The following is a 12,080-nucleotide window of genomic DNA, read 5'->3' as shown; positions in this document are numbered from 1 at the left end:
AGAAAAAATCATAAATCGGAATCTAATGACAAAAGTTAGCAATATGTAATATGTGTTACATAGATGAATATACATGTGCATAGTTGTTCAGTTATTGGTTTAGGTGTCCATTTTTTATTCAATCTTTTATCCCATATAGTTTTTTCTCTATCATATTGTTCATAGTTTTCATTATAATATTTTGGATTTAATTTTTTTGGGTTTTTTACTCCTGATGTGCTAGGTTTTTCATCCATGTCTATGTCTCCCGTATTTATTTTGTGTTAATGTAATCTCGTATCAGTTAATGATATATTATTCTAACAAACCATGAATAGCAACATCTTCCTTTGCCTAACGGAAGACCACAAAGGAGAAGGTAACCAGACGAAGTGTTTCATCGATCACCTATAAATTAAAGGAGAAACATAATGGTTTTATTACATTGGTTAGAGAAAAACATAATTGATATACCAAGAATGTTAAAAATAATTGAAAAATTCGCCTTTGAGAGGTAGAAGTAGGCCAGCCAGGCTTAAAGGATTCATCATCATTTAAAACCTTCCTACATGCTTCTGGTGTTGTGACAATCACACTTGGACTTCCAAACATGTATGCCTTGTATATTTCTGTTCGACCGAATCTACGCTTATAATAAAAAGTCAGTGACAAATTCAGAATCTTAACAAGTTAATTTTTTTTAAAAAAAATAGTTATGCATTTGAGATTCAAACACATGACGTCAAGCAAGTTAAATCACTAGAATGACATTATAATATAAAGGGAATTATTTGTATGCACAATATAATTTCTTGATGAAAAGAATTTTGAATCCCCTTTGAATCATGTAGCTCCTCAATGTAAAGGATTCTTAGAGGTATATAAATGGTTCTCGACAGACCTTCAGCTCAAGAATAAAACAATGCAATGAAATAGAGAGAAATAAATAACTCAAACGAGATAATCATAACAAAACACTATAAATAACTAATAAATCCACCAAAATAATTGTCATTACATATAAAACAATAATCAACTAGAATTATAAGAATTTATTGTTGACCTGGAAACAGAGGAAGAGATGAATGAATCAGGATTGTTGGACTTGAAAGCTCTAAGGAAGGACCACATAGTACCAATGCAAGGCCAGCCTAAATCACATGGTGGCAATGATAACCTCTTGTCACCACCCAACTTTACTCTTTCATAGTACCAAACATTTTCACTTGAAAGCAATCATTTTACTAACCCAAATATCACACATATAATAGTCACCGTCATCATCAACCAAAACTCCATAGTTCTAATGATGAAATAAAAGTTTAAGTATACAATGGACTATTTTTTCTTCTTTTTTCAAAGGTTGAAAGAAGAGGAGGTTGAGAAGAGAAAAGAGAGAATAATGAGTGCGAGATAATTCAATGACATATCCTATATTTCAACACTTGTGTTGTCTATTTATAAGTGTATATGAAGAGGAGGAATTCTAGCATTCCAAAGTGATTTTTGCGTAGAAATTTTTGTATATGGGAAGTACTAAATATTAAAATATATATTTGGAGTCCACCTTTTTACTAATAATAAAAGATATGGTCATAGAGCGTTTTAATTTTGGATTATTATACCATGCTTGGTAGGTAGGATGGAGCAAAGGGTGCAAAGGAATTCAATTTTAATTGTCTGAAAATTATATTATAAACAAGGAAAATAAATTATTATTTTAATAATAGATTTTAGATTAAAATTTAATATTTATCCTTAAATATCTAGTTGACCATGAAATTTGATCAGATTTTATCTTCAATTAATTGTCAAAAAATTATAATATATAAATAAGGAAAATAAATTAATTTCTTAATAGTAGATTTTGAATTATATTTTTAAAATTTATCCTTAAATATCTATTTGACTATGAAATTTGATTAGATTTGATCTTCAACTATTTTTTGGGGGTTCTTCATTGAGAATTTTTTTTTTCTATATATAGTGAATCTCTAAATACAATTTCACTATCCATAGATCACAACTTCAAAAATTTGAGTATTTGACCGTAGATTTTGAAAAGTTATTCTTAAATATTTGTTTGGCCATAAAATATGATTAGATTTGATCTTCAACTAGCTTTGGAGGACTTTTCATTCAAAATATTTGCAAGTTTTTTCCAAATATAGAGTATGTCCAAATATAGTTTCAAAATCTAAAAGTCACAACTTCAAAATTTATGTTTTTGACGGTAGTATTTGAATTATATTTATCTTTAAATATTTGTTTGACCATTAAATTTGATCAAATTTAATTTTAAATATTTGTTTGACTATTAAATTTGATAAGATTTATCTTTAAATATTTATTGACCATTAAATTTAGTCAAATATATCTTTAATTATTTATTTGATCATTATATTTGATCATATTTAACTTCAACTAGTTTTGGGGTACGTTTTGTTCCCAAAATATAAAAAATAATTCCATACATAGTGCACGTCCAAATATGTCACGACCCAAAAACAAACGTGATGACACTTGTCTATTTACACCAAGAAAAGTTAGCCTCAACCTAATGAAAAGGAAGAAATTGTGGAAAACAGTAAAGCAAGAATAAGACAAAGGCAGGAAACTTATTCATTCTAAACAACACCTTAAAACCTGGTTATCACGTGTACAAGCCACTAATGAAAATACTGAATTCAAATATAAATACAAGTCTCAGTCTTTGTTTCTCAAGTAGAAAAAAGCTTAAAAGAAAAAGGGAAAGAGGGCCTACAAGAATGACAAGCAGCTGCATCTCAAATCCTTCACGAGCCTCAATTGTCAAGAGAATAAGAAGAACACATGGGTCCGGGCCCGGAACCTACACAAGTGTAGAAACAAGGGGTGAGTACCAACAATATGGTAGCTAACAAGCAACCTACTAAACAAAGAAACTAGTTAGAAAACGAACACTCTTATACTCCAACTGAACCTCCTCAAACTACAACTTACATAGAAATTAGCCCAACCTAAAATTCTACAATGCGCGGCTCACACGCCCAATATTCACAGTTCAATCTTCAAAATTCAACAATCAACAAATCAAATGAGTCAATCTCAATCTCAAGTAGTTTAGTTACACATAACAAGTACACCAATCACATTCAACAAGTAAGTCACGCATAAGAATCAAATCCATCAAGTCACAATGATCAATCTCTTGGTGGAACCATTTATGTTGGCAAAATAGCACTAGGTGAAACCATTTCCCATCGACTTATATCACATCACTAGTCAGAACCATTTTCCATTGGCTTTATAAACACTTGCAGGAAATGACCTCGACATCATAACACTCGCCATCAAAGACCTCAGCATAATAACACTCGACGGCAAAAACCTCGGCATAATAACACTCACCGGCAAAGACTTGTACATAATAACACTCATCGGCAAGGATCTTGGCATAATAACACTCGTCGACAAAGACCTCAGCATAATAACACTCCTCGGTAAAGACCTCAACATAATAACACTCTCTGACAAGGACCTCGGCATAATAAATCATCACATGTCTCATCACGGTGGTCACAATCAATACATACAACTGCTATCACGCCACGTGGAAGAGACACCAAATAATACAATTCAAGTGCACAATCATGTTTATAAGCATTTTATCAATCAATCAATAAGGGTCATAATAAGGCATTTCACATCATCGTGTTCATCACATAGCCTTTTTCATTTCAACCCCTTTTTATTCATTTAGATATAACAAGTGGACAATTTAAACCCTTCGCCTTATCCACATTATTCCCAACACATAATCAACGAAGGAAACATAAAATTCAACTAGAATACAAGGTTTAGGAAGCCACTTGCCTTTAACAATCAACAATTACTCCAATAGTTAAGTCTTCCCCTTCCGAATCACTTCCAAAGCCACACAATCTATGCACATGTAAGTATTCACAATCACTTTCCAAAAATAACAACACCCACAACAATTTCCTTGGAAGATGGGTCAATCAACAGAATACCCAATTCCAAGATTAAGGTTTGAATCCGAAATTCAATACTTGAAAACGTCACTCAAGGCTTTAGGAACTCATTAGGGAAACTCATATCGAAATAGGACTTAAAATCAGTTCAAAACTCCGTTTTAGTGAAGAACTTGGTTTCTTGATAAACCTCATCTTTCACCAATCAAAACCTCATATTTTGATGTTAAAACTCCTAATTAATCAATGGAAAATGAAGGTTTAGGATCAAGAACACATACCCAACTGATCTAGCACAGAAAATCCCTTCAAACTTTGCAAGACACTGAAATCACTAAAGTTAATCCAAAGGCTAAAATTTCACAAAGTTTTGACTTAGGACGTCAAATCCATAAAAAGACTCAAAATTTGTAACTGATAACTCTCTTAGACCAATTTCCACATTCCAAAACTAATGGAATCAAAAAACTTTCTTTCCGACACGTGAAACTACAAAAGACACTGAAATCACTTTTTAACAACTTTAGCATTTTTAAACCAAAAACTTTCATAACTAAAATCTTTCTACTCAAAGCTTGAACCAAATTACAAAATCCAATTAGAATTAACTTGGGATCAATATCGGGAGGGGTAAAATGGTAATTTTATGAAAATTTCCAAAATTGACCTTCAGTGTCATTAAAGGGTAGTATAATATATTAATAAAAATAGAGGTATATTTTATAACAATTTTTAAAATATTATCTATTTATATTTTAAGTAAAACTTTAATTTTTAATTTAAAAATTATTTCACAATTAACAACCAAAGTTTGAATAACTATATAGACATTAGAGAATAAGAGAGAACGGAAACATACAAACACAAATAAATCGAATTTTGCGATAAATTGTTAGAGAAGACATGATTATTCTATGAGCGCTTTCTCATTGGTTAAATTGAAAATCAAACTGTTACGGATCAAAACTCGATAGATTGAAAATGATTAAAAAAATCATATTGGTTTGGATATTGATTTTGCGTATTAAAAATCAAATATTGATAAATCGAACCAATAATACGTAAAACTGAACTGAACCAACAGATGTGTGTGCGTGTGTGCGTATGCGCGTTCGTGCATGCGTGCGTGTGTGCATGCGTCTGTGTGTGTGCGTGCGTGCGTGCATGCATGCATGCTTGCGTGTGTGTGAAAATGAATCATAAGTTACAAAATATTAGAATTCACACACGATTCACTATAAAACAATAATAATTAGAAGTTTCTATTAATGGAATTGTTAAGTTGCTCATAGCTAACAAAAATTATTTAATTGTTTATTGCTAAATAAAATTTATGATAAATTTTGGTATATACTCTAATTAATTTCAAATACCGAAGAGAATAACTTCACTAGCTCACTCTAAAGAAAGAGTTCACACAAGTGTTTTCCAACACCAACTCCCTTACAAAATTACTCTACTGAAAACACAAGGAAAGAAAGTAATGAAATGTTTTATATGCTTCAACGTGTTTTTCTGTAATAATCCAGAAGGTCATTTTTGAAAATTTTGAACTATTCATTTAAATATAGTTAATTAATTGACGGGTTATTTTTAGGTAATTAATTTAGTTGATAAGAATGGGCCGTCTTAAAAAATAAACCCTATACCATTTGGCCCATATATGTTAAAATAAATTAGTAAGATTTGTCACTTTTAGTATATAATTAATTTAGAAAAAAATAAAGAGGGAAATAGAGTGGTGACCGACGTGGGAACCAAAAACTACACATTCAAATAAGTATTAGATAATATTTAATATCCTATAGCTAGATTTGGAATGAGATAAAAATTGTATTGTAGTTATGTTAATTGGGTTGGAACAAAAAGGTGGGAATTGATAATGATTGCAATGTTTTGGGGTTTTGGGGGGACAAACCTTCAACTCAATTATTGGCTAATAATAGCCAAATGATTGAGGCATTGGTAGGTTTTAGCTATGCAACAAGAGAAAATATATTATTATCGTGAACCATGGTGTTAACATACTGTTTTCTTCCTTTTAAAAAATATATATTTTATAATCATCACATTATATAATTACTCTAGCTTGATACATTAGTATATCCAATTAAATATAAGAGTATTACATTATATGAATATCATTAGATTTATGTTATTTTGAGGAATTAAAACTTAACTCTAGGATTTAGGTCTCCTCAACCCACCATCCGTGAAAACCACAAGAAACTAACTCACGCCTAAAAATGCTAAAACAAGCTCAGGACCGGTAAAATATCAACCAAAACCTCAACTAGGCTTAAAATCATCCCTTTGGATCCAACGAAACTCTCAGAATTCTGATCTGAGCATCCAAAACTCGAATGTTCCCTCTGGATCCAACGAAACTCTCGGAATCCCGATCTGAGCATTCGAACCTTGAATGTTGACCAAAGTCAACCCAAAGGCTAAAATTCCATAATTTCACAACAAAGGACCTCAAATACTCAAAAGGATGGAATCAGAAACAAACAAATTTCACATTTTTGTACTTATGGAATCAACGGAATTCTTTCTGACACTCGAAACCACAAAAGACACCTAAAATTACTTTCTTAATAACTTAGCCTTTCAAACTCAAAACTTACCAAATTCTCAACTTTGAAATCAAAGTTCAAGCCAACTTTTTAAAACTTAATCATAGGATACTTGGAGTCAATCACGGGAGGGAAAAACAAAAATTTCCATGGAAAAACAAAAAACTGACCGACTGGGTCATTATATTATCCACCATTAAAAACCATTTTCGTCCTAGAACATAAAGCAAAAGAAAGTACTTAGAACTTTGAAAAGCTGAGGATATCTGGCACGCATATCAGACTCTGTCTCCCAAATCACCTCACCAACTGAACTATGCTTCCACTGCACCTTCACGTAAGCAATCTCTTTGGTCCTAAGCTTCCGGACCTGCCTATCAAAAATGGTTAAAGGTTCCTCCTCAAAAGATAAGCATCAACCCAACTCAACTGAATCAAGGGAAAGTACATAGGACTCATTGTCACGTACTTCCAAAGCATGGAAACATGAAACACATGATACACAATTGACAAGCTAGGTGGCAAGACTAACTTATAGGCCACCTCTACCACATGACTCAAAATCTCAACGGTCCAATGAATTTAGGGCTAAGCTTGCCCTTCCTTATGAACCTCATCACATCCTTCACGGGCGACACTCAAAGCCAAATATAATCACCCTCCATGAATACTTAGGCTCAAACTCATTGATCCGCATAAATCTTTTGTCGACTCTAGGTTGTCAACAGTCTACCCTAGATCATATGAACATGCTCCATAATATCTCTAAGCCAGGCTGTATCTAATGAATCCATCTCCGCTGAATCAAACCATTCAATCGGAGATCTACATCGTCTGCCATACAACACCTCAAAATCAGCCATCTAAATACTTGAATGATAACTGTTGTTGTAGGCAAACTCTATTAAGGGAAAATGTTGATCCAATCTAGCACCAAAATCAATCACACAAGCTTGGAGCATGCCCTCCAACACCTGAATTTTCCGCTCGGACAGACCATCTGTCTGAGGATGGAAAGTTGTACTCATATCTAACCGAGTACCCAAACCATACTATAATGCCTTCCAGAAATGAGAAGTGAACAAGGAGCTTCGATCGAAGACAATAGAAACCGAGACTCCATGCAATCGCACAATCTTATTGATATAAATCTCTGCTAACTTTTCCACAGTATACTTCACTCGAATCGGGATAAAATGGGTGGACTTGGTCAACCTATCAACAACCACTCAAATATATTCATAGCCACCCACGGTGGCAGGTAGTCCCACAAAGAAATCCATAGTGATCCACTCCAACTTCCAAGTAGGAATCATCATCCTCTGAGATAGACCTCCTAGCCACTGGTGCTCACACTAGACTTGTTGGCAATTTAAACACCTTGTAACAAAATATGTAATATCCCTCTTTATACCACACCACCAATAGTGTTGGCTCAGTTCATGATACATTTTCACCGTACACGGATGGATGGAAAATCGGGATTAATGGTCCTCCTCAAGAATCAGTCTGATAAACTTACCCACCTTAGGCACATAAATCATGCCTCCAATCCACAAGACACCATCAGAATCAAGGACAGCCTCCTTGTCTTCCCTTCTCATCACTTTGTCTAGAATGAGACATATTTTCTCTTCGTCAAACTAACGCTCACTAATCTTCTCAACTAAGGAAGAACAAACCTCAATAAAAGTAATCAGAACACTTGTCTCCTCAGAAACCCGTAATCGGACGAGACTATTGGCTAACCTCTGAACATTTCTATCAAATGGTCTCTCCTCCACACTAATAGTGGCAATACTCCCATGCTAGATTCTTCCTACTCAAAAAATCGGCCACCACATTGGCTTTCCTTGGATGGTCCAAGATGGTGATGTCATAGTCTTTTAGTAGCTCAATCCATCTATGTTGCCTCAAGTTTAGATCTCTTTGACAGAAAATATATTAAAGGCTCAGATGATCTGTGAAGATCTCACAATGAACCCCGTACAAATAATGTCTCCATAGCTAAGCACAAACACTACGACTGCCAACTCCGAATCATAGGTAACGTAATTCCTCTTATGGGTCTTCAACTATCTAGAGGTATAGGCAATCACTTTGCCTTTTTGCATCAGAACACCACCTAATCTGACTCCTGAAGCATCATAGTACACGGTGAAGTCCAAACCCTCCTTGGGTAAGGTCAAAACAAGAGCCGAGTCAACAGGGTCTTTGAGATTTTGAAAGCTCTCCTCACACTCATCAGACCACTCGAAACTCACACTCTGCCAAGTTAATCATGTCAAATGAGATTCAATGGTAGAGAAGACCAATCGTCGGTAATAGCCCGCGAGTCCTACTAAACTCTAGATCTTAGTACCGATGTAGGTCTGGTCCAACCCTTCACTGCTTCAATCTTGAGTGGATCTAGTTGAAAATTTTCTTTGGACACCACATGCCCCAAAAAGGCCACAGAATCAAGCCAAAACTCACACTTTGAGAACTTGGCATAAAGCTTCTCTTCCATCAATCTCTAGAGTATAATCCTCAAATGTCAATTGTGATCCTCCTCAGTCTTGGAGTACACCCAAGATGTCATCAATGAACACTATCACAAAGGAATCCAGATAAGGTCGGAACACCACATTCATCAACTCCATGAACGTTGCAGGGGTGTTAGCCAAATCAAAAGACATCTCAAGAAACTCATAGTGCCCATAAAGAGTGTTAAAAACTATCTTAGGGATATCTGATGCCCTAATCTTCAACTGGTGATAATCGAATCTCAAATCAATATTAGAAAACAGTGATGTACCCTAAGATGATCAAAAAAATAATAAATACAAGGAAGAGGGCACTTGTTCTTCACTGTCAATTTGTTCAACTATCGATAATCAAGACACATCCTCATGGATCTGTCCTTCTTCCTCACAAATAACAAACCAGCACCTCATGGAGAACCACTACGGCGAATAAACCCCTTACTCAACAAATCCTGCAACTGATCCTCCAATTCCTTCAACTCAGCTGGAGCCATACGATAAGAAGGAATAGAGATAGGCTTGGTGCCCCGCTCCAAGTCAATTGCAAAATCAATATCCCAATCCGGAGGAACACCTGGAAAATTAGTAGGAAATACATCTACAAACTCTCGAACCACGGGCTTAGAATCCATGGGAGGTGTATCAACACTAGTATCTCGAATGAAAGCTAAGTAGGACAAACACCCTCTATCAACCAATCTCTGAGCTGTAATAAAGGAGATATATTTGTTAGGGTAAGAACCGCTAGCACTTGTCCACTCAACTCTCAGAACACCCGGCATCGCTAAAGTCACAATTTTAGCATAACATTCAAGAATAGCATGATGCGTAGAAAGTCAATCCATACACAAGATAATGTCAAAGTGTACCATTCCTAAAAGTATTAGGTCTACCAAAGTGTCATACCTAGACAATGAAACAACATAGGATCGATACACTCGATCCACCACTATGGATTAACCTACTGGGTAGAATCATGAATAGGAACAAGAATGAAATCAAACATCATATCAAACCCAACATCAAAATAGGTAGACACAAATGAGAAAGTAGAACCCGGATCAAACAATATAGACACAAGTCTAGGAAAAACTTGGATGATACATGTGATCACAACATCAGAAGTCTCAGCCTCAAGCCTCACTGGAAAAGTATAACACTGGCCATCTCGGTCGCATGCATTTTGAGTATAACCTCTACCTCCACTCTGCGGAGCTGGAGTACCTCTCCAGTAGTCTTGCCACCTTACCGGACTGAACCCTACCTCGACCCCTGTACAGAGAAGCTAAATCTCTATCTTGAGCAGCTAAATAGGAACACTTAGGTTTTGAATGAGTCTGAAGGGGACACTATCACATCATACGACCTGGATCCCCACAAGTGAAGTAAGATCTCAACACGGATAACTGATGTTGCAAACTAGACGAGCTAACATAGCTACCTCGACCAAAACCATAAGATCATCGGACTGACAGTCCACTCTCAGCTGCTGGCATAGAAGCATGAACCGGTCTACGATGCTAGAAGGAAACACTACCTCTATGCGATCCTCTACCTCTAGATGAGGCACTAAAAACTAACCAGAAGAATGGGTCATCTTGGGATCCCTAAACTCATCTAAAACCATCAACTCCACCTACTTGGCGGTTCTCACAATGGACTGGAAGGAAGTCCCCTCTTTGGCTGCCCTAAACACATAGGATCTCACGGAGAAAGTTAACCCTCTCACAAACTGGTGAACACTCTCTTCCTCATCCAAAACAATAGTCATAACATGCCTAGAAAGCTTAGAGAAACGGACCTCATTCTTGGTCATAGATAAACCAACCTAAACAAAGCTCTCAAATCTCAGACAACTCTCCTCTCTCAGGCTCCAAGGAATGAAGTGGTCCTGTAAAGCACTAGAAAACACATCTTACTCTGCCCGGAGAGATCCAACTGGTCTAGACCTCACAAAAGTCCTGCACCACTCTCTGGAGCGACCACGAAGATGAAGTGCACCAAACTGGACACCACGAGCATCCACCATACCTACAGCCTCAAGCATCTCATGCCACAAAGTGAAGAACTCATGAGCATCATCTCTCTTACCACCCTGAAACTGTGGTGGTTTCATCTTCTGAAACCTTTGATAACATTGTTGATCATCCGCTATCAGAATAACCTCGGGAGTAATCTGTGCACCAATAGTCGGTGCAAGAACCACTGGCATTTGGCCCACCTAAACATAAATACCCAAAATTTATTGCTGACCTAGAGTCTGCACCCCTACCCTCGTCTGAGCACCCTATGGCGTACCCTGAGAAAGGTTCTCTAACACACCTACCATCCTCAACAAAATATCTTGAAACAAAGAAGCTCTAAACTTTGGACGAACCTTGTCCTCAGCAACCACAACATGTGGCTCAGGAGAAGCATCTCTATTTGTACCTCTGGTTGGTACCGCTCTACGGGGACAACCTATACCTGGTGCTACTCCACGAGCACGACCTCTAGCTCGAGCCCTACCTCTACCCCTAGCTGGGCCTCAAAAATAAGGTCAGGGACTGCCTCCTCTCTACTAGTGGAAATAGAAGCTCTAGTCCTCGGCATCTGTCAAAACAACACGTGGAAATCCAGCGCTAGCGAAGGTAACCACGCAAATAAGAAAGGATGAATAAGAAAAAGTTTACTAACAATCTTTATAGCCGCTTGAAGATAAGTATAGACGTCTCTGATCCTCAAGACTCCACTTAGACTTGGCTTGTACTCACGTGATACCTATGAACTTTAGGCTCTGATACCATTTTGTCACGACCAAAAAATGGACAAGGTGATACTTGTCTATTCCCACCAAGACAAGTCAGCCTCAACCCAATGAAAAGGAAGAAAATGCGGAAAATAGTAAAGCAAGAACAAGACAAAGGCAAAAACCTTATTCATTCTAAAAAACACCCCAAAACCTAGTTGTTACGTGTACAAGACACTAATGAAAATACAAAATTTAAAAATATAAAAAACTCTTGGTATTTGTTAGTCAAGTAGAA

At 36.1% G+C, this 12,080-nt stretch overlaps 1 protein-coding gene across 1 annotated transcript; it reads right to left on the bottom strand.

Moving 5' to 3' along the window:
- Positions 1-8,604: 8,604 nt before the first annotated feature.
- Positions 8,605-9,038, bottom strand: LOC107060354 (uncharacterized mitochondrial protein AtMg00860-like). The gene is made up of 2 exons (XM_015308211.1): positions 8,892-9,038; positions 8,605-8,796 (listed from the first exon to the last, which is right to left on the bottom strand). The coding sequence occupies exons 1-2, from the start codon at positions 9,036-9,038 to the stop codon at positions 8,605-8,607; spliced, it is 339 nt and encodes a 112-aa protein (XP_015163697.1).
- Between the last annotated feature and the right edge of the window lie 3,042 nt (positions 9,039-12,080).

This window comes from Solanum tuberosum, unplaced genomic scaffold (assembly GCF_000226075.1).
Source record: "Solanum tuberosum cultivar DM 1-3 516 R44 unplaced genomic scaffold, SolTub_3.0 scf00001, whole genome shotgun sequence".
Taxonomy (NCBI): domain Eukaryota; kingdom Viridiplantae; phylum Streptophyta; class Magnoliopsida; order Solanales; family Solanaceae; genus Solanum; species Solanum tuberosum.
Note: the sequence above shows the minus strand (reverse complement) of the source record. Positions and strands in the feature narration are given on the sequence as shown.